This window comes from Primulina tabacum, chromosome 17 (assembly GCF_025594145.1).
Source record: "Primulina tabacum isolate GXHZ01 chromosome 17, ASM2559414v2, whole genome shotgun sequence".
NCBI classification, from domain to species: Eukaryota; Viridiplantae; Streptophyta; class Magnoliopsida; order Lamiales; family Gesneriaceae; genus Primulina; species Primulina tabacum.
In genome coordinates, this window is record NC_134566.1 from 26009339 (window position 1) to 26031524 (window position 22186).

The 22186-nt window shown below is 33.3% G+C and overlaps 2 protein-coding genes across 4 annotated transcripts; one reads left to right on the forward strand and one right to left on the reverse strand.

Annotated features, from left to right (window-relative positions):
• The first annotated feature begins 1956 nt into the window (after window positions 1–1956).
• Window positions 1957–14377, forward strand: LOC142531114 (MADS-box protein SOC1-like). 3 transcript variants are annotated; one of them, XM_075637146.1, is made up of 8 exons: window positions 1957–2123; window positions 2344–2560; window positions 12838–12919; window positions 13010–13071; window positions 13160–13259; window positions 13697–13738; window positions 13919–13960; window positions 14112–14377. In XM_075637146.1, exons 2-8 carry the CDS (start codon window positions 2379–2381, stop codon window positions 14256–14258), a joined length of 657 nt encoding a protein of 218 aa, XP_075493261.1. In that variant the 5' UTR covers window positions 1957–2123; window positions 2344–2378; the 3' UTR covers window positions 14259–14377. The 3 variants fall into 3 exon arrangements, with proteins under 3 accessions (XP_075493261.1, XP_075493263.1, XP_075493262.1); XM_075637148.1 differs by having other exon boundaries at window positions 13013–13071; XM_075637147.1 differs by having other exon boundaries at window positions 2111–2249.
• Window positions 14378–17832: 3455 nt separating this feature from the next.
• On the reverse strand, window positions 17833–20632 carry LOC142530807 (putative receptor-like protein kinase At5g24010). Its single transcript, XM_075636648.1, has one exon. The coding sequence runs from the start codon at window positions 20502–20504 to the stop codon at window positions 17988–17990; it is 2517 nt and encodes an 838-aa protein (XP_075492763.1). The 5' UTR covers window positions 20505–20632; the 3' UTR covers window positions 17833–17987.
• Between the last annotated feature and the right edge of the window lie 1554 nt (window positions 20633–22186).

Genomic DNA, 22186 nt, shown 5'->3' on the forward strand with positions numbered 1-22186 from the left:
TTATTTTACCACAACTTTTAATTTTAGTGATGCATATTTCGACAAATTGCGATGGCGGTCACAATAACACAAATATATTAATTTTGTCAATAATAGCAAAAGAAATTATAACTTGCCATGTTTCAATGGTTGCAGTGGAATAAATTTTTAATATTGAAAGAAATACATTGGGTAAGAGATGTTCTAGCTTAAGACCGAAAAATTTGGAAGCCCGATTTTTGTTCAATGATTGGTAAAAAAAACTGATAGCTGAACACAACATATTAAAAATGACGAAGAAAACCAAGACGAAACCGAAGGAACATCCGGTACAACACGTGATAAATTTGTGAGTGAGTATGATTAATCATAATGAAATGCAATAGATTTTTTTATTGAGAAAATATAATAAAATTTTTTATTGAAAAAATGAAATATCTGATAAAGTTTTTATAAGTGCACCTGATAAATGTCACACATAAATATGTGAGAAGAACTGAACATACAACACCGACGTTGTGTGGGAACCCAACTCGTAGTCAGATCTAGCTAGTTGTTAATTGATAATCAAAAAAGTTTTTGTCTACAAATGAAAAAAAATAGAAAATTTAATTTATTTACGTTCAAACAAACAAAAGATTTTGGTCGACCAATTCGGAAAAAGGGCAACAAGAAAGCAATAAATAAGACAGCAGACCTTCAATAAATATTGAACTATGGGAACCATCATGTAATAAATATCTGGTGTATATACATACATATATATATATATATATATATATATATATATATAAATGTTCCCTCAATCCCTTCATCAGAACAGGTTAAAAAATCATTGCGACCAAATGTGTTTTCGATCTCTGATTGGTTGCCTTTACGTTTCTAACATATTACCGAAGATGCTGATGTACGGACACAACTATTTATGTCAAAAGACTAATTTTTACTTATGATTTGAGCCTTCAAGATTTAATAATGTTTTATCTATATTACCTAGTACTTGCTAAGTTTGAATTTGGTGTAAAAATGATTTTTTTTTTAAAGAAACTTGAATATGTATATTTATGGACTTGATCGACGCACACAAAACCAAGTTTGAACAAGATTTTGACATGCTTAAAAATTGATATATATCAATATCTCGATGATTGGAAAAGTCCCCAGCGTAATTTTATTGAAGACGGTATAAATTGTATTGATAAAATGCAAGAAAATCATTCATAAGAATAATGGATGTTTAGTAATAATAATAATGAGACTTACATTCGAATCATTATGTCATTTTAAATCACAAATTTTTACATTAGTTATGGACAACTAAGTCTATTATTTTTTTATAACTTAAGAATCTGGGGTAAACTTCCAAACTAACACAATAGATTGCAAACTACGTTAGTCAGATAAACCACACTAGACAAGACATGTGTCACAAAATCGGCCGAGAAGATGTTGGTAGGAGGAATCTAACTCCTGACAACTGATCAAATGTTCAGCTACTCCACCGATTAGGACAAACTTTGACACGATCTACTATTTTTTGTATTAATTATTGTTATATATATATATATATATATATGTATGTATGTATATGTAATCCAATGAATTCTTTCCAACGTACAAAGTCGTTCTTTAATGATTTCCATTTACATCTAATATTTTTTTTTGAGTTGGGTTTTGCGGGGTTTACCAAAACTAGCAAAGGATCAAGATATTTTTATAATTTTATTGTAAAATAACAGAAACAATAATATTAATTATCGTTATTTTTTTTATTTTTCACCCTTCCTTCTGCTTGTCGGGGCTTGAATAGTAAAAAAGAAGCGGTAAAAATAGTATGAATAAGGAAACAAGTCCATATACCGATGGAAAAATGTCCAAAATATATATTTCAAGAAAAAACACCCAAAAAAAAAAAAGGAAAACAGAAAAAATAGGCCTTCACCCGATCAATCAATCACTTATCTATGTAAAATATTTCCAAGTTTAGCGTACATTTTTTCATATATTTTCCTTTTTTATCCTTTCTTTCTTTCTATGCATCTATTTATCTCAGATTGTTTTCTTGCCTTTTCCAGTCCTATTTTGCTCCAAACCTGCAACCAAAAGTGAATTCCTCTGATCTCGTTTTTTATTATACCAAATTTGTAAGTCACCCCATTTCGGATTTCACCCTGCAAGCAGAAAATTTCCATCCCTATCCCTTTGATTTCTTTCTTTTTCAATATAGCAAATCTTGAATCACACACACAGTCAATCATTTGTTTCATCAAGTAATAAAAAGCCTATTAATTAATATTAATGAAAAAGAATTATAATTCTGGTTGATTTTTCATTTTTTCTTGATTTGTTCCATGTTACTTACAGGTGGTTCTTGATTTACTAAAGATAAAAGGAGAAAAATGGTGAGAGGGAAGACTCAGATGAGGCGAATAGAGAACGCAACGAGCAGGCAAGTCACCTTCTCCAAGAGAAGAAATGGCCTTCTCAAGAAAGCATTCGAGCTTTCTGTCCTCTGTGATGCTGAGGTTGCACTCGTCATCTTTTCTCCAAGAGGAAAACTCTATGAATACGCCAGTTCAAGGTATTTAACACACACAATATATATGTGTATATATATATATATACACATATATATATATCTATCTGGGTGTGTGTGTCTTTCTCCACAGTAAGGTCTATGGGTTATGGATATTAGAATTAAATGATCCACCACTAAGTCTTAGTTAGAATATAAAATCTTTATAAATATATATGTATGTATTTTAAGTTTCCCATTTATATATAAACCTTTTCCAAAACTTTTATTTCAATCTGTCACAAGCCAAGTGAATCAAGAAAAACAATATTGACCAATACTTTGGACTTGGATTTTCTGCACAAGCTGTCACAAGCCATTTATCTCTCTATATATATGTGGTGATCAATAAAAGTTTATTTCACGTAATTCTTTGGAGAATCAAGATTTGGGGTGGGTGAGAAATAGATGCTCAACAACCATTGTGTAGGGGCTTATAAATCTAAGGATTTTGACTAATACTTTGGACTTGGATTTTCTGCATGACCTAGTAGTATTTATTGATCAATGCACTTATTGAGAGTCGACATATATATACTAAAAGAAGAATAATCCAAGAAAAATGACCACTATAGAGTCGGTGTCTATAGAATAGATTGCATAGTTTGTATTGAATAGTAACGAGTGAATGAAAGCCGTCTAGGATAGATCAATTATGAATGTTTATGGGCGAGCAACGGCGGTGCACGTCCGGCGTAGGTGTGAGAAATGCTGCATTCTCACATAGGTCTTGCAAATCGATTATGAAGTGGATTAAACTTGACTAGCTAGCACACATAATAGACTTTTTTTTAATTATTATTTAAGCTCAAAATGTGTGAATTTTTGGATAATGAAGACTATTATTTGCACTCGAAAACGTATTGATAACACCATATTTTACTTTCAAACTCTCTTAACGAAAAGATTACCATTTCTAGTTGCTTAATACAACCCCACGATTTGAAACTTGAAAGTCATTTAGTTTGCATTTGAATAAATGGATTTGAAATCAACGGATTTCGGTTATATTTTTATTGTTAACAATGAATCAGTTAAAGTGAAATGAATTTCAAATATTTTCATTACTGAATGAGCTTGAAAAATATATCCTAATTAATATGAAACCTTATATAAACATGAAATGAGTTAATTTAAAATTTATGATTTTGCTTCTGTAAAACTACAAAAATACATGGATTTAAAATACATCAATCTAAATGCAACCTTAGTATTTTATTTATGTTTCATCAAAATATATTTATATTTAATTCAAATTGCTTATAATATTGATTAAACGTATAATACCCCACAAAAAGAACTTGATAAAATTTACACAACTAAATAATCAAAACAGTTATATCTAAAATCAAATTTGCATAGTTAAATCCTCTCAGAGTCCATTTGAATGGAAAGATTTGGATATAAAAATTTCAAATTCATAATTTAAATTCATCAAGTTTAATTGTTTCGACAAAACGATTTTTACAAGGGATTTTATTGACTTTTATTTTAAGTTATTTATTTTTAGTATATGAAATGGATTTCAAATCCATCTCATTTGAGTCATTTGAAATTCTTTCTTTAGAAAAAAATATTTTAGAGGAAAAATATCAAATTTTGCAGGAGTTACGCATTCACTAATATTTGTTTACGCTCTTGTAAACAACATAAAACTCCGGTGAGATAGTTTTATTGGCCAATTTTGTGAGACATATCTCCGATCATACTCAACTTATGAAAAAATATTACTTTTATTGTCAATAATTGTGCGGAAAAACTAGCAATGCATAGGTCCTCGGGTTAGTGCATCGTCCGTCTAGCCAGTTCAGTCATTCAACCCTCCTGTCTCAACATCAAAATCTTCACCTGCATAGTAACAAGTAATACAAATATATTAACATACAACAGTGAAAATACTTTTAATAAAATAACTTTTCATGAATATGTAAACATGCCTACCACATTTAATTAATGCAATTAAAATAATTTAATTAAGCATTTTTAATTTATCCTAGATTTGAATGCAGTTAGACTACGTTATCGTATTTTGGACCTTACAATTCCTCCCTCCCTTAAATGAAATTCCGTCCTCGAAATTAAAACTTACTGAATACCTCCGGGTAGCAACTCCTCATGTCAGTCTCGGTCTCCCAAGTAGCTTCTTCCTCCGAATAATATAGTCACTTGACTTTGACCATTTGAATAACTTTATTTCGGAGCTTTCTTTCTTTCCTATCCAGAATTTTTATAGGCCTTTCCTCGTATGACATATCTGGAGTCAACCACAGAGGTTCATAATTCAGTACATGTGAAGGATTCGATATGTACTTTCGTAGCATTGGGATATATGGAACAAATTATGCACTCTAGCCAGTATCGGTGGCTACGCCACTCTATAAGCTAATGTCCCAATCTTCTGTAAAATCTCAAACGGTCAAATGAACATCGAACTGAGTTTTCCTTTCTTGACAAATCTCACAACACCCTTCATAGTTGCTACTTTTACAAATACGTGGTCACTCACTGCAAACTCTAGCTCCCTTTATCGCTTATCAACATAACTCTTTTGGCGATTTTGAGCAGTCTTAATCCTATCTCAGATTTTAACTACTAGCTCTGCTGTCTACTTGATAAAGTCTGGACGGAATTCCCCTCCTTCACCAACCTCTTACCAATGTGTCGGTGATCTACACTTTCTCCCATAAAGTGCCTCGTAAGGAGCCATAACTATAGACGATTGGTAGCTATTGTTGTAGGTGAACTCCACTAGAGGTAACTTTGGTTCCCAAATTCCTTGGAAATCGATCACACAAGCTCGGAGTAGATCTTAAAAAATTTGAATCATCTTTTTGGACTGACCATCGGTTTGAGGATGAAACGATGTACTGAACAACAACTTTGTTCCCATCCCTGAATGCAGACTCTTCCAGAAAGACGATGTGAACCTCGGATCTCTGTCTTAAACAAAAGACACTTGAATCCCATGCAGTCAAACTATCTCTCGGATATACAGCTCTGCATACTGTGTCATGGTGAACGTCGTCTTAGTAGGTAGAAAGTGGGCTGATTTCGTAAGACGATCAACTATCATCCAAATGACATTAAATCCTCTGACAGTCCTTGGCAATCCCACTACAAAGTCTACCGTAATATTTTCCCATTTCCACTCAGGAATAGGAAGTGTCTTAAGCTTCCCGGCTGACCTTTGATGCTCTACCTTAACTTGCTGGCATGTCAAACACTCGGACACAAAACGCAAGATTTCTCACTGCATGCCCGACCACCATTACAACGACTGTAAATCCTTGTACATCTTCGTACTTCCAGGATGAATGAAGTACGGAGTATTATGAGCTTCCTTCAAAATAACCTCTCTCAGTGAATCGCCGCTAGGAACCCATAGTTGATCTCAATATCGAACTATGCCATCCTCCTCGGAATACAGCTTCCGGCCTTTAGATTCAACTCTCAATCTCCATTTTTGCAACTGCTCATTAGAAGACTGACCTTCACGAATTGTCACGCCCCGAGACCGGGTTATGACACCGGCGTTGTTTAACAACCTACACGATCGAAAAACAACTAGTCTCGTAGTACATCATAAACCGAAACCAGTTTATTATCATAAATTTCCCAAAATTTCACTGTCTTTACAACTCAAAAGAAATAGAAACATGCGGAAGCGTAAATACACGATACTGAAATCATAAGACAGAATAATCGACGGGTCCCGAATTAGACTGCTTCATCACCATCCCCAAAAGTAGTCTTGCTCCTCATCCTCAATTTGATTCTCATTCTTATCTGGGTAGGAAAGTAAGAGGTGAGTATTTTGGAGAAATACTCAGTAAATGGGGGCCGATCGCGCATGACCATTATCGAGGATATACATATGAATAAATTATCAAAATTTCAATATTAAGCATGTTGAATCAAATAATAACACAAATACGAATATAGCACTGAAAATCATCTCATTTTCTATGGTTTTTACTGATCAGTCCCCTATATGTTACTCCTCTAAGGGGCGAGGCCAAAGGAACGGTTATTATAACTCACCGCATCAAGGCCTAAACAAAGTATATCAAAGTTCGAAATTTCCTTTACCATTTCTAAATCGAGTCATTACAGTGCATTTCAAAAAAAATTCAAACATGCTTTCACATATTTAACTGATATCGAACAAAGAACAATTCAAGGGATTTCAATACCAAATGGAAATGAATATATCACGCCGACCGAATTTTCGAAGTCATGTTTAATTTATTTTCGAAACATATTATGCCCACTTAAAAAGAAATAAGTGTGCCAAATAAAATAGTATCAAGAACCCACCTACAAATAAAGATATATAGCAAAAGCCCACTTGCCGTATTCTGACTGCTCAAGGAAACGTAAACGTGAATGGTGAGATTGCGGCAGAGCTTTGTTACTAGAGGGCGAAGAGCTTCGAGAATACGGTGCTGCTAGAGAGGATTTCGAGAATTTGGATGTGCAAGTTTCGAATGAGGAGCCTTCCTTTTTATAGGCACGAATAATCTGCTACAAGGTAAGCTCTGAAGTCGCTCCACAAATGACGCTGCGTTGATGGCTCCACGAATGACGCTGATGGCTTAATCAATGGGTGATTGCACTAACCTCTCCCGGATGAATGTGGCCACTTTTTGGTTCAAGGTGCTCACTCGAGATTTATGCTGAAATGGAGTGATTTTGGCTGTATGAGTTCCTCCACAATTGGTGCACTTCCATAGTGCATGGTCTTCACACGAATTCAATCCCTCATAGTCGTCTGCACTGTCATAATAGAGAGATTAGGGGCCTCGCCCCTAGCATACAATGCGAGCTCGAATCGCTGAATCTCTGACTTGCAATGGTCTCTGAACTGACAATAGAGTAATAACTGCAGTCTTTCTACTCAAAGCATCCGTAATTAGAATAACTTTTCTCGGGTGGTAGCTTATATCGCAGTCGTAGTCCTTTACCAATTCTAACCATCTTCGTTGCTCATATTCAACACTTTTTGGGTGAAAAAGTACTTCAAGTTTTATGATCAGTGAAAATCTTGCGCTTCTCTCCATATCAGTAATGTCTCCAGATCTTCAAAGCAAATACTACTGCTGCAAGCTCGAGGTCATGAGTCGGGTAATTTTTCTCATGAACCTTCAACTGACTAGACGCATAAGCTATCACTCGATCATTCTGCATCAGGACTGCGCCTAAACCATGCTTCGAAGCGTCTGTGTTGAGAACATACTCTCCCTGCCCTGAAGGTATCGATAGAACTGGTTGAAGTCAAAGCTTACTTCAGCTTCTCGAAACTCTCTTGGCAGTCAGATCCCCAAATAAACTTTCTTCCGGTAGTAGCTAGCTAGACCCAAGAAACAACGGAGAATGTAGATCCTTATACATCTTTTTGCCATCAGGGTGGATTGAATACCGACTGCAATGCACACGTTGCAATAGGCCCTGGCACAATCCAGATGAATCAGGAACTACCCATCTATCATTCATCCTCAAACTACCATCATCAGCCACTCTAAAACGAGTATCTTGTTTCCAACAAACCAACTCCTTCCATCGCTGAAATCTCCCAATCTGTTATCTGTGTATAACGAATGCAACACATATATCATGTTCAGCTAATAAGGTAGATGTCTGGATAGGATTTGTCGAGATATCAAAATCATATCCCAAGGAATAACAAGACATCATCATAGCTGATAAACGACTCACATCCTCTGTAGTATAGCTCATTTTACGACTCAATGCATCAGCTGTAAGATTAGCCCGACCAAGATGATATTCAATCTCACAGTCTTAATCCTTCAACAAATCTAACCATCATCTATGTCTTATATTCAACTCTGTCTGTGTAAACAAAAATCTCAAACTCTTATTATCCGTATAAATCGTAAACGGGGTACCATATAATTAGTGTCGCCATATCTTCAAGGCAAAAATAATGGCTGCCAACTCCAAATCATGCACATGATACCTTGTTTCGTGTGGCTTCAGCTGTCTCTAGGAATATGCCACAACATGTCGATCTTGCATTAAAACAAATACCAAACCATGTAATGATGAGTCAATATAAACAACAAACCTCTCGTTTTCCTTAGGGATTGACAACATCGGTGCGTTTGTCAGTCAGTTCTTCAACTCCTGAAAACTCCTCTCACATGCCTCAGACCACTAAAATCGCATACCGTTATGAGTCAACTGTGTCAAAGGTCTAACAATCTTTGAAAATCCCTCGATAAATCGACGATAATAACATGATAAACCCAAGAAACTACGGATCTCCGGTAAAGATGTAGGTGCAGACCACTGCAACACTGCATCGAACTTCGTTGTATCAACATAAATTCCATGTTTCGATATAATATGACCCAAGAAGACCATTCGATCCAACAAAACTCACATTTACTGAGTTTGACATACAACTGTCTATCTCGCAGTACATGTAATACTGAACGCAAATGCCCTATATGCTCAACCTCACTCCTGGAACATATAAATATATCATCAATAAACACAATAACAAACTAATGGAGATAATACTGAAATACCCTATTCATTAAACTCATAAATACAACCGGAGCATTCGTCAACCCAAACGGTATAACTAAAAACTCATAATGCCCATATCTGGTATTGAATATTGTCTTCTGAATATCCTCATCTCTAGCTCGTATCTGATGATATTCTGAACTCAAATCAATCATCGAATATATTGAGGTTCCCTGCAACTGACCAAACAAATCATCAATACGAGAGAGAGGATATTTATTCTTAATTGTTACCATATTCAGCTGTCGATAGTCAATACAAAGCCGCATCGTTCTATTTTTCTTTTTCACAAATAGGACCGGTGCACCCAAGGCGATACACTAGGAAAAATATATCCTTTGTCCAGCAAGTCCTGTAACTGGTCTTTTAACTCTCTCAACTTTGCTTGTGCCATTCTGTAAGGAGCACTAGAAATAACGGAAATATTTGACATCAACACAATCCCAAACTCACCTCACGGGCTGGTGGGAAGCCTAAAATCTCATCAGGAAATACATCGGCGAACTCATCAACTATAGGTATCTCCTCTATCTTAACTACATCTTCTCTGTCACATCTACAACATAAATAAAAGAACTCTCATGTCCATGCTCCAATAATCGAGCATTCGGATAGCAGACACCAACAGAACACGGGGACGAGAACCCTTCCATAAAAGGTCCAACGCTCTTTCTGATTGTATAAAAATTATATTATCAACAACATAAAATATAAATGGAATGATAAATGAAATACCCCTTTTGTTGTGTCTGGACAATCACCCCATCAACAATATCAACATCATCACTTCCCTACTACTGTAACAGCAACATCAACAATACGTCACACACCTACTCCAGCGACAGTAATATCGTCGATCAAACAACATCAACGATACATCACACCCCTACTCAAGCGACAACAATATCGTTGATCAAGCAACATCAACGATATATCGCACTCCTACTCCGGCGACAAAAATATCGTCGATCGATAGGTCACTCCCCTATTACTGTGACAAATAACATCATCATACGTCTCCCAATAAACGACAACCACCAACATCAACAATAATAAACAACATATATAATATCAAATCACCCATTCTCAGTGATTTACCATCTTTTAACACAATAGTATTCATCAATACTAAACAATAACAACGTATGCCCGTACATCAACACGTACCTGATAATCAATTATATATGTATATATATATATAATCTAGCTATTTCTTTGAACATAAGCCTTGTGACATATCTAAATAATTCAACAACAATTAGCAGATCATTGTCACCGTATCAACACAATCATAAAAGCCTCAATATAATGCATCAAATAGCCTAACAACAATAAATTCAACAAAAATATAAAATCGATTATACTTCTTCATCGTTCAACAGTTAATATTCCGATGCATTTAGTTATCAATACTAACATCAAACACACCCTAATAAATTAATTTCAATTAATAGGCTATATTAAAACAACCGCTAAGCTACAAAAATTTCATATCAGTAGATAATCTATACTTCATAGACTCCAAATATATAATCAGAATTAATAACAACTGATAAAATTTTCTCAATTTCAATCCAATGATTAAAATATGTACTTATAATAAATTGAGAATAATTCAAAATAACATCACTATAATCTTCTCTTCTTCATGAAAATCATAGACTATCTAACAATATTCAATTTCGATTTATCAATTTATCGGATTTATTCAAACATCATAAAAAATATAAATTTTTTTCCTCAAATCGAAAACCTCGTGTCAACGGTTCCAGAACTGAAGTCGGTCAGTCGATTGGATAGATCGAAAAGAAAATTCAAAACTTTATTATTTCTTTTCGCTCCTCTCAGCCTCACCTCGTTGTTCAAACGTCTTCTGTTGTGTTGAAATCACATCCTCAATTTTTTTAAAAATATTATATTATATTAATAAAATAATATAATATATAATATTTAATATTTTAAACACCGATATATCCGTTTGGACCAGTCAAACGATCAAATTTTCTAGAACTCAAAACACGCCTTGTATATTTTTGAGTATTCTACGTCATCTTCAAATTTCAAATCATTTGAACTTTTTATGACCAAGATATGATATATTTAGTTATTTAACATTGTTAAATATTTAATAATATCATTTTACTGAATCATTAATTGTGATATTTATTTCGAACATCACAATTAAAGAGCCAAACACCTACAACTAGTCCTTGGCCGGAGTATTCCAGTAAACTGGACGTTCTGTGGTATCAAATTAATTGTTAGGTGAATTGTGATGTCTTTATTTAGGATGATTCAATCAATTCCTATTCGATTTTCTAATTCGTAATATAATTTGATGGAAAGATTAAATATGTTTTATAAAAGTAGAAAATTTAGCAAAAACGAGAATTTAACTTCTTGACATGTATATATTTTTTTTGTCGAAATTAAATTTATATTCCAAACTGCATTAGCTAACTGCTCAATAAATCTTCAAAAGCCACGTGGCTCAGTATAGCTAGCTTGTATCAATTTTTCAATAGAAAATTTGTCATGCTCTGTACCCCAAATCTTATATTTGTTGCCTTTGTTTTGGAATAGCTCAATAGTAATTATAAAAAACGAGAAATTGCATGGATTTAGATTTGATTATATGATTAATTAGTTTACGAACTATATGCTTTTCAAGAATCATAACAGGTCATTTACCATCAAAATTCTTAACTCATGGTAGGTGACTTGGATAATGTTAGTTATTCCCAAATCGGTTGGATAAAATCACTTGTTCAATCATCTCTTTGAGCTAGCTTTTGTGGTTAAATTAGGTCCAAATCTCAATCTTAACATGTTATCAGAACTCATATTTCACTATTATGTGTTGCTCTGCTCATAGTTGAGTCACCCGTTGTCTTATAAACTTCACGCTCCAGACATTCACTTTTGGACATGAGAGGGTATATTAGTTGTCTCACATCTATGATAAAATTCATGAAATTTTTATATATATACTTGGACAATCATCGCACTTGAGCTAATATTTGGAATTGAGTTAGATTCAAGTGTCAACCTTAATCGATAGAACAACCTTAAAAAATAAATAACATCGAATGGAGAATCCTTCTATTTTCAGGGAAGTTGTCTTTATACAAGCATGCATACGTATTCTATTTTTTTTACCGAGTTTAGTGTGACAGAAATACTGACATAGTCAAGAGAGAACCTAGTTAGAGGTGGTCTTCTCTTCCTATAACCTAAGGCCTTTTAATTTTTGGTTTATTTTTTATTTTTTTTTTGCAAATACTTACATTTTTGGAATATATGATATGTGTCTAATTTTTGTATTCTGAAGAAGAAATTTTGTTTCCAACAACATGCATGAGATGTGAAAAAAAAATTGGATATTTGTTTATATTATAAGTTGATAGGATGTATTTTTAAAATTATAGTGTATAGGACTAGAATATAATATTAATCACGAGGTGCAATCAAAATAAGAATTAAAAGTATTATGATACAAGATGTGAAAAATTGACAAAATTAAATTCTGGGAGTCGAAATTAAAATAAGGTAATAATATTTGGTTTCATTTTTAGATACAGAGAAATTACACGGAAAAGCAAAATATTTGATACCTACAGAGAATATTTTGTTTTATTTCTTAATATATGTGTTATTTTAAAACATCATCCCTATTTTTCAAGGTTTGTAAGAATTGAAGAATATCTGGTTTCATGTTATCAAACTTCCAGCATGCAGGAGTCGATAGCGCGATATCGAATGCATACTGAAGATGCTCAAGCTAAGATCCCTATAGACGAACAAAATATACAGGTTTCATTTGATATTGAATTTTTAATTCAAATTTTTTTATACTAGTGCATAATAATTTGCTCATAGTAGTAAATAGTTAAAAAATTTCAGCAGTTAAAGCATGAAACAGCAGCTCTGATGACAAAGATCGAGCTGCTTGAAGCTTCGAAACGGTAAAATAGATGCGCTATTAAACAGGATTCTTGTTTCTGTGTGACAAATTTGTTCGAATTTGTGACAAATTTATTTGAATTTAATCAGGAAGCTACTCGGTGAAAATTTGGGAACATGCAACATTGAAGAACTGCAACAGCTGGAACGACAGTTGGAGCATAGCGTAAGCAACATCCGAACAAAGAAGGTAAAGATTGCAGTTGGTCTTGCCTGCCCTAGTTCCTTCTCATGCACGGTTTTATTGTGCTTATGATAGTTTGCCTTAAAAACAATGGTAAAAATCGCATTCAGGGACGGAGTCTGGATTATAGAGCAAAAAAGAGCTTAGCTACAGAAATTTAAGTTTGACAACTAAGCGAAGTTGAAGAAAATAAAGGGATAGATATGGTTTACATTACCAAACATATATGGATTGATTTAGTCCATCCCGAGCCAACGGATCAAAGATTTCGGCACCCTTTGTTTTGTATCAGTATTATTTGTAAGGCAGTCGGGTGTTGCGCTTCACTTCTTTTTGTGTTACTCGCAGCTCGAGTATTTTCTTGGTAAATTAGTAGAGTAGAGCATTAGTAACATAAAATATATCGAACGATTCGAAAATTTTCGTATGTATTTTTTTTCCAGATACAAGTGTACAAGCGGCAGATGGATCAACTGAAAGAAAAGGTACATCTATTAAAAACAGTACTTATTGTTTCAGGCTATCATAGAGAAGGATAATTTAGGTTGAAATGTCAAGAAAAATTTCTCGAATACAAAGTAAACCACACAAAGATATATGTTAATAATTTTTCTGACAAAATGGATGTCCTTAAAAATTTGTTTTTGTGAAATATATATTTCCAGGGAAAAGGCCTAGCTGCTGAAAATGCTGTTCTGACTGAGAAGGTACGTGATTAGTTAGTTTTATTTAGTATTGAATTTTCTTGAGAAATGAGCTAAATTATGAAATAAAGAAGACCCGCGATCTGTTTGCTCGTCGTAAGTTAATATGTTCACGCAGAATTATTGACTAGACCTTCAAAAATTGTTACTGCAGTGTAAATTCGAAGCAGAACGAGGTTCAAACGAAGATAGAGCTAATGTACGGTGCGCAGGTATTAGTGAAGTTTATGATCATGTGGAGACTGATTTGTTCATTGGATTGCCTGACGCCAGAATCAGGTGCCTTCTGCTTAAGAGATGATATGTATATATAGTTTACTTCATTCAGCATGAAATTGTAATTATTTATTTATCAAGTTTATCAGCAGTTGAAGTTGGAACATATTCAATGAGTTCTGTAGGTTTTGCTTTGAACTACTATTGCTTCTTGTTTTTAATGATTATGAGTTTTCATTCGCGTTTCAAGATTAGTTTTAAAGATTATCAAGGATATGAAATAACGTAACTTGCCTAGCAATAGTACTACATCTATGATTTTATGTGCCATGTCGATTTAAAATTTGATGAAGAGTTTCGTTAACCATTTTATTAAAGCGAACGAATAAGAAGTGAGCACCACGGTCTTGTAATTTGTATTGTTTTAAATTTTGAAATAAATATATCTAAAAAAGGGCTTCAAATTATCCCAAACTTGGTCTCAGTGTAAGATTTTGACAAGTTGGAAGTTTTTTTATGTAATCTTTGTTTCTCTAATATAAGACAATTTCAAATGAAGATAATTTTAACGATTGAAATAGTCTCAGTTTCTTGTAAAGAAAATAAAAGTAAATTTTTTGAAATTTTTACACAAATAAATTAAAAATGGAAGAGGAATCTCCAATTACAAGAGGTGGGCAATTCTAGTTTTGGTTACTTGATGAAACCGAGCTTCAACTTCGTTTTATTTAAGTCTAAAAACATTCAAGGACCCAACCTTATGGTCAAAACATGAAGGACTATCCATCCCAAAAAAAAAAAAATTTAAGGACTACAAATATTTCAATGGATGTTTAGCGAAAATATGTCATCAAGATTTCAGATTCGAAACGAAATTATAATAAAATTTATTCTCAATTCTCAACCCAGCCCTAGAAGGGAAAAAAATATTTGTCTAAAACAGATTAAATTGACACTCCAAACAGTGCAGCAGCTAGGCATGTTCTAAAAAGAAAATGTTTTAGACATGCTCATAGTTGAGTCACCCGTTGTCTTTCAAAATAATAAATCTTTAGCGGAATCAATTTCTCATTTATACAATCAATTTTCTAAGATAACATGCTTTATATTGAAACTTATTATTTTGAAAGATCTTATGATCTTTCAAGCGGATGACTATGTGTATTTTCTATAATTTTTTCCGTCATTATTGAACAAGGATGTTATAATCGATCATGTCCATTAACTAATATTAAAGAATTATCAACTATCATGTTTGGTTTAATTCGACTTATATGTATATAATGCAATCCAGTATGGAGTATTGGTGGTTTTTCAACTACATATTTCTTTCCTAATTTATGTGGTAATACACATATATTCCTCATTTCTTTCATTTATTGTCTGAGTATCATACCTATGAGAATATATTTCATTAAAACTCAACAAAATTCTTTTCGATTGTGGTGAATACAAAACATCATTGATCAGAAATTTTGTACCATTATGTAACAAAAAATGTGCTTTACCACAACCTTTAACAAGTCTACAGGACCTGATATTGTATTCACCATTATTTTTGTTGGTTTTATTTCCAAGAAATATATTTTATTTCAGATAATAATGTGTGTTTTACCACTATCAGGTATGCAAACTTCATGAGGATTAGTTCCTTGTTTAGCTTTGTTCATAACATTTTCTATATTTGAACTTCAAAAAAAATATGCAATGAAAAAAATTAGTAACAATGCATATGTAATTTATTGAAAAATATAATACATATAATAATTATACAATAAAACATTATCATATGAATACATGAAAAATAAAATATTTTACATTTCTATTCCACAAGTATATTGATTATAATACATATCATAATTATACAATAAAACATTATCATATGAGTACATGAAAAATAAAATATTTTATATTTCTATTCTATCAATGTATTGATAATTTTCAGAGAAATCATTCAAAAATTTTGCAGCATCAAAATGAGTTGAATAACTCAAATGGTCACTATGTTTAGTGAAGTTGGTCTATTTTTTTTCCTTTTATTGATTTTTTATAGAGTTTACAAAGGTGCTCGGGAGCTCGACAAATACGAGAACAATGTCCAGGAGTGCCACATCTTAAAAAATAACTTTCAAATCATTTTAAGTGATTTTCATTAACACTCGTGTTCTCATGATGCCTTTGTAGTGGGTGGTTCGTGATGTCCTTTTGAGATGAGTTATAGAAGTAACTATCTCGATTGTTTTCAAAATCACGGCCGTGACCACGATCACTTTCACGTCCACGTCCACGACCACGACCTCGACCAAAATTTGTCTTCGACTTTGATTTTGGTTTTCAGGTTTAAATTCATTTTTAATTACAACATTTACTTTTGGAAATGATGTTGATCCAGTGGGTTGAGACTAATGATTTCTCATTAGCAGCTCGTTGTTCTTTTTTCCGCCATAAGAAGACATGCGATAAGTTCGGAATATCTCGCAAATCCACACATTCTATATTGTTGTTGTGGAGTTATATTTAATGTGTAAAAAGTGGAAAATATTTTTTCAAGCATTTCTAATTTCGTAATCTCGTGTCCACAAAATTTTAATTGCGAGATTATTCGATACATTGCCGAGTTGTAATCACTGACTTTCTTAAAATCTTGGAATCTTAACGTATTTCATTCATCACGGGCGGTTGGAAATATAACTTCTCTTATATGTTCAAATCTTTCCTTTAATCTTTTCCATAAATCCATGAGATCTTTTGCTAGATTTTCACATTTTAATCCTTCATCAAAATATCGACGCAAAAATATCATAGCTTTTGCTTTTTCTTGTAATGATGAGATACTATTTTATTCAATAGCCTCATTTAGACCCAATGACTCAAGATGCATTTCTACATCAAGAGTTCATATCATATAATTTTTTCCCGTATTGTCAAGCGCAACGAATTCGAACTTTGCCAAATTTGACATGTGGTACTAGAAAAATAACAATGCATTTTTTAAGTTAAGTTCTAAATTTATTAATATGATAATACAAAGTAATGAATAAATTATAAGTACAAGTATTCTTAAAAATAAAGAAAAAAGTTAGCATCATAGACTTATTTTATATAATAACATGATATTATATATTACATATATACACAATAAAAATAAATAAAAATAAAATAAATATTCTTACTTTTGAATATTGTTACATTTTTCTTGTATTTTGAAGTTTGGAAAAATATGGAGAAGCTTTGAGTATCGTGCTGATAACATGTTAAAAATAAATATTTACGTTAAAAAGTAAAAATCTCAAACTCACAAAATATATTAAACTACACACTTTATAAAATTTTCTCCACTCAATTGTGTTTTTTCACAAATTAAAATTTCTTTGAAAATAATCCAAAAATAATTACAACCTTACATACATCATCACACACTGATTTTCAATATTTCCAACTCTTATTTTCAACACTTTTGTATTTGACCACAAAATTAATTCTTATATTTTGTCACGCCACTTGTTATATTCTTTCATTAATGGTCTTTCTATATTATTCTAAATAATAAATTTCAATTTTTCACACATCTTTTATAATATTTATTTATGGATATTATTGACTTTATATATTCATTAATTTTTATATGTTTTTACTAATAAAACTTTTAGTATTCTCAATACATTAAATTATTTTATTTTTATTTATCCAAACACTTTAAAACGTAGTTACAGAACTGCGCTTACATGATATCAAAACTTATGAGTTGTTTTAAATAAATATAATAATAAAGACTCCCTAAATACACATAACAACACAGCAAGCAAGAACAAAATCATCTAGCTTCACCAATGTTCAACAGAGAGAACACCTCATCAGCATTAACTTGACTTGTATTAGTAAAACTGCAGGATTCATCATCATCACTGGGGAGATTATGAGAAGGCAACCGTTGGATAACCGGCATCGGCAATCCGACGTCTGTCGTGCTATCTTCAAATGGTAGCCGTGGTGTAACCTTCTGATGAATCTGCAAACAATATTCCAAGTCCCACAAAACATCAACCATGTTAGGTCTATCTGTTCCATATTCTTGCAAGCATTTCTCCGCAGTTTCCCCGAATTTCCTCAAAGAATCGGGATTGATCTTGCCTTCAAGAAGCGGGTCCACAATTTGTTCCAGCTGCCCTCTTTTTATCGAAGACAACCCCCACTCAACCAAGCTAACTTGGTGATCTCTGGAAAATTGATCAACAACCGGCCTTGCGCATAGTACCTCGAGAAGTACAACCCCGAAAGAGTACACATCGGATTTTTGTGTTAATTGTAAGCATTTAAAATACTCAGGATCGAGATATCCGAAGCTGCCTTTCACTTCAGTACTAACGGGAGTTTGATCGCTAGGGCCGGATCTTGACAGGCCGAAATCCGCAACTTTAGCAACGTAATGTTCATCGAGTAAAATGTTTGTTGACTTGATATCCCGGTGGATTATTGGGTCACTTGAACCAGTGTGTAGATAATGAATGCCTTTTGCTGCACCAACACACATACGAACCCGTTGATCCCATGACAATGTAGGACTCCGAGTGGACTCCTCCCTAGATTCTGCTTTGTACAGATGATCCCTCAACGTTCCCTTCTCCATAAACTCGTAAACAAGAATCATCTCATCGCCTTCGTCGCAATACCCAATCAACGAAACGAGATGGTTGTGACGAATTCTCGCTAAAATCATTATTTCTGTTTGGAATTCAGGGCGGCCTTGACCGCTCCCGGGCTCATTTCTTTTGACAGCAACTTTTGTACCATTCCTCAACATGCCCTTGTACACTTTTCCAAATCCACCTTCACCGATCATCAACTTCGCGTGGAAATTTTTTGTGGCGTATTGAATTTCAGAGAAATGTAACTTCAACCCGAGGTTAAGATCAGCAAAGGGTGATCCGAGGACAGATTTATCGGTAGTTCTACTGTATGAACTACCTCCGTATAGAGGTACTGATGGGCGATCAAATGCCTCGACCGCCTTCAACTTCCTTCTTTTCAAACAAAGGAGGACAGATATCAAGATCACAGTGACTACAATTGCGCTTCCCAAAACCGAACCTATGATGACAAACAAATGTGTACCCCCACCTCCTTCAGAAACCGAACGCTTGTCTTCAATCAGCTGCATTATCTCTACCCCGTTAAGAAAAGCGTTTTTAACACGCGAATCACTGTTAGGGCCAACACTCACATTGATAAAACCCGAATCATCCGAATCAACCTGATAATCTTTGTAGAAAGGAGCCGCTAGCTGAGGAATTTCATCATAGGGCCGTATAATCACACTGAACTGACTATATATGTAAAGATTGAATTGCAAAAATTCATTTGAGGTCTCGCTAACAATGTCACAGAAATGCACTCTCAAAAGATACTTAGCTCCTTGTTTCACACCAAAACGCCAAGTAATATTGAAAAGATTATACACGCTACTATTATCAATGTTCATTTGCTTTGCAGTCTTGTAGACGAACTCAGGGGCATCGAATTCGGTCGCCCCCGGGTTCTGGTAGTTAATTTTAAAACCGTAAGGGACACTATCTTTCGCTGTTTCCCTGTTAAACAAGTAAGGATCATCAGGAATCCAACTTCTCAACAAGGTGTCATTATTCGGCATAATATTTTTCCCTCCAACATTAATCCTATGAATCACACGTGAAGGGAAAGATAAAAGATTTTTGGAAGAATCTCCCCTGCTTCCTTCCCGAGTTACATGAAGAGCGGAATCATGGATAAATCCAGGCGGAGCAATAAAAACTTCGAGTGCATTGACGAAAGCAAAAGAATTATCTCCATCCGGCACAAAATAAAACCTGAATTTACCCGCTTCCAATGTAATCAAGAACTCTTCGGTATGTGGTAACAAATCAGACTTTTCGACAGTAAATTGGGATAAAAGCAAAAACCCAGATGCCACAACACTGAAACGATTATCGGAGACATTTCCAAAGGAGGGAAATGGCAGGAAATGAAAGCGTACCACAAAAGTGCCTCCTTGTTCGACATTGAACTCATACCAAGATTGCTTTCTGAAAACTCTAGCGCTTTGGTAGAGTTCAACACTGGATGAGCTAGGATTTTGGGCAGGGCCGTTGTTGCCCGAGGACAAGGAAAATGCCCCGTGATTCTCATCGCCGACGAAGGTCTTGCCGTAGACTTGTGGGCTAGAACCTGAACCGCAGTTGACGAAGTACTGATCGGGTACAGAGTAAGTAAAAGCAGGGATGAAAATAGAAGAAAAATGGAAGAAGTAACATACGGGAAGAAAAGCAAATATCTTCCGGGATCGAAGTTCTGACATGGAGAATTAATTCGTCGGCGAAGAATCTAACTACACTGTAAATGTGTGTGCTTGCTGGTGAGAGAAATTTGTGTGGACGTAGGGAGATGCGTACATCATGCAAATTGCACATGGAATTCAATTCGTTACTGTTGGTTGACTCGATATTGACCACAAGGGTATACTTCAATAATTGAATTGCACACTTTTCTTTGGCGCTGGCAAGAATAACTTAATAGCTTTTTTATTTTTAATTTAGACTTTTAAATTGAGACGTTGATTTATTATATTATTATTATTATTATTTGTTCTTGTTATTTTTCAATTGAAACCACTAAATCCATAATATATTTCTTATTTAGTATATGTGTTTTCTTATATTAGAGTAGATCTCTTGTGAGATGGTCTCACGAATTTTTATATATGAGACGGGTCAACCCTACGAATATTCACAATAAAAATTAATACTCTTAGTGTAAAAAGTAATACTCGTAGCACAAAAAGTAATAATTTTTCATTGATGACCCAAATAACCGATATTCACAATAAAAAGTAATACTCTTAGCATAAAAAGTAATATTTTTTCATGGGTGATCCAAATAAGAGATTTGTCTCACAAAATACGAACTGTGAGATCGTCTCACACAAGTTTGTGGCTAATGTTTTATGTGGTGGGGTAAAATTTATGTTACACATTAAAATTTAGCTGAGTAAAAGTAAAGACAGGAAAAATAAGAAAAAGGTCACCTCTTATTCGAGAATAAGAGAGAGAAAGATTGTTGCTTCTTTTATTTTTCCTCGTGTGGATTTTAAGATACCTCACTACTCACGCAGACTTTCTAACAAATTATCACTATCAAATAAAAAATATCACGAGCTTGCAGTTTTCAGTGGGAAAAAGGTGAAAAAGAAAGAATTCAAGACTTTTCAGACTGAATATATGACTAAAATACAAAACAAATCTACTTAATAGACTAAATAAAATTGTAATTATCACCAACGAAAGAATATGTCTTGCCGAGAGATCATTGAAAAGTTGAACTGTAGAGTTATATATGTTGAAAATAAAAAATGTAAATATTGAAAATTAGTGTGTGATTATGTATGTTATGATATATTTATTTTTGGATTATTTTTTAAGAAATTCTATAAATAGGTCTATCAATTTGTGAAAAAAAACATAACTGTGTGGAGAAAATTTTATAAAGTATGCAGTTTAATATATTTTGTGAGTTTGAGATTTTTACTTTTTACCGTAAATTTTTACTTTTAACACGTTATCAGCACGATACTCGAAGATTCTCCATATTTTTCCAAGCTCTAAAACACAAGAAAAATGTAACAATATTCAAAAGTAAGAATATTTATTTTACTGTTTATTTATTTTTATTGTGTATATATTTAATATATAATATCATATTATTATATAAAAGGAACCTATGACACCTCATTATAATAACGTGATGTGATTATATTATTACGCTAGTTATATATTTTTATTGTGTTACTGTTTATTTATTGTATATATATTTGAATAATATCATGTTATTATCTAAAAGAAGTTTATGACACCCATTATAATAACATGATGTGATTATTTCACTGTTTGTATATTTTTATTGTGTTATATAATATATATATATATATATATATATATATATATTTGTATAATGTCACAGTATTATATAAAAGGAGTCCCTGAC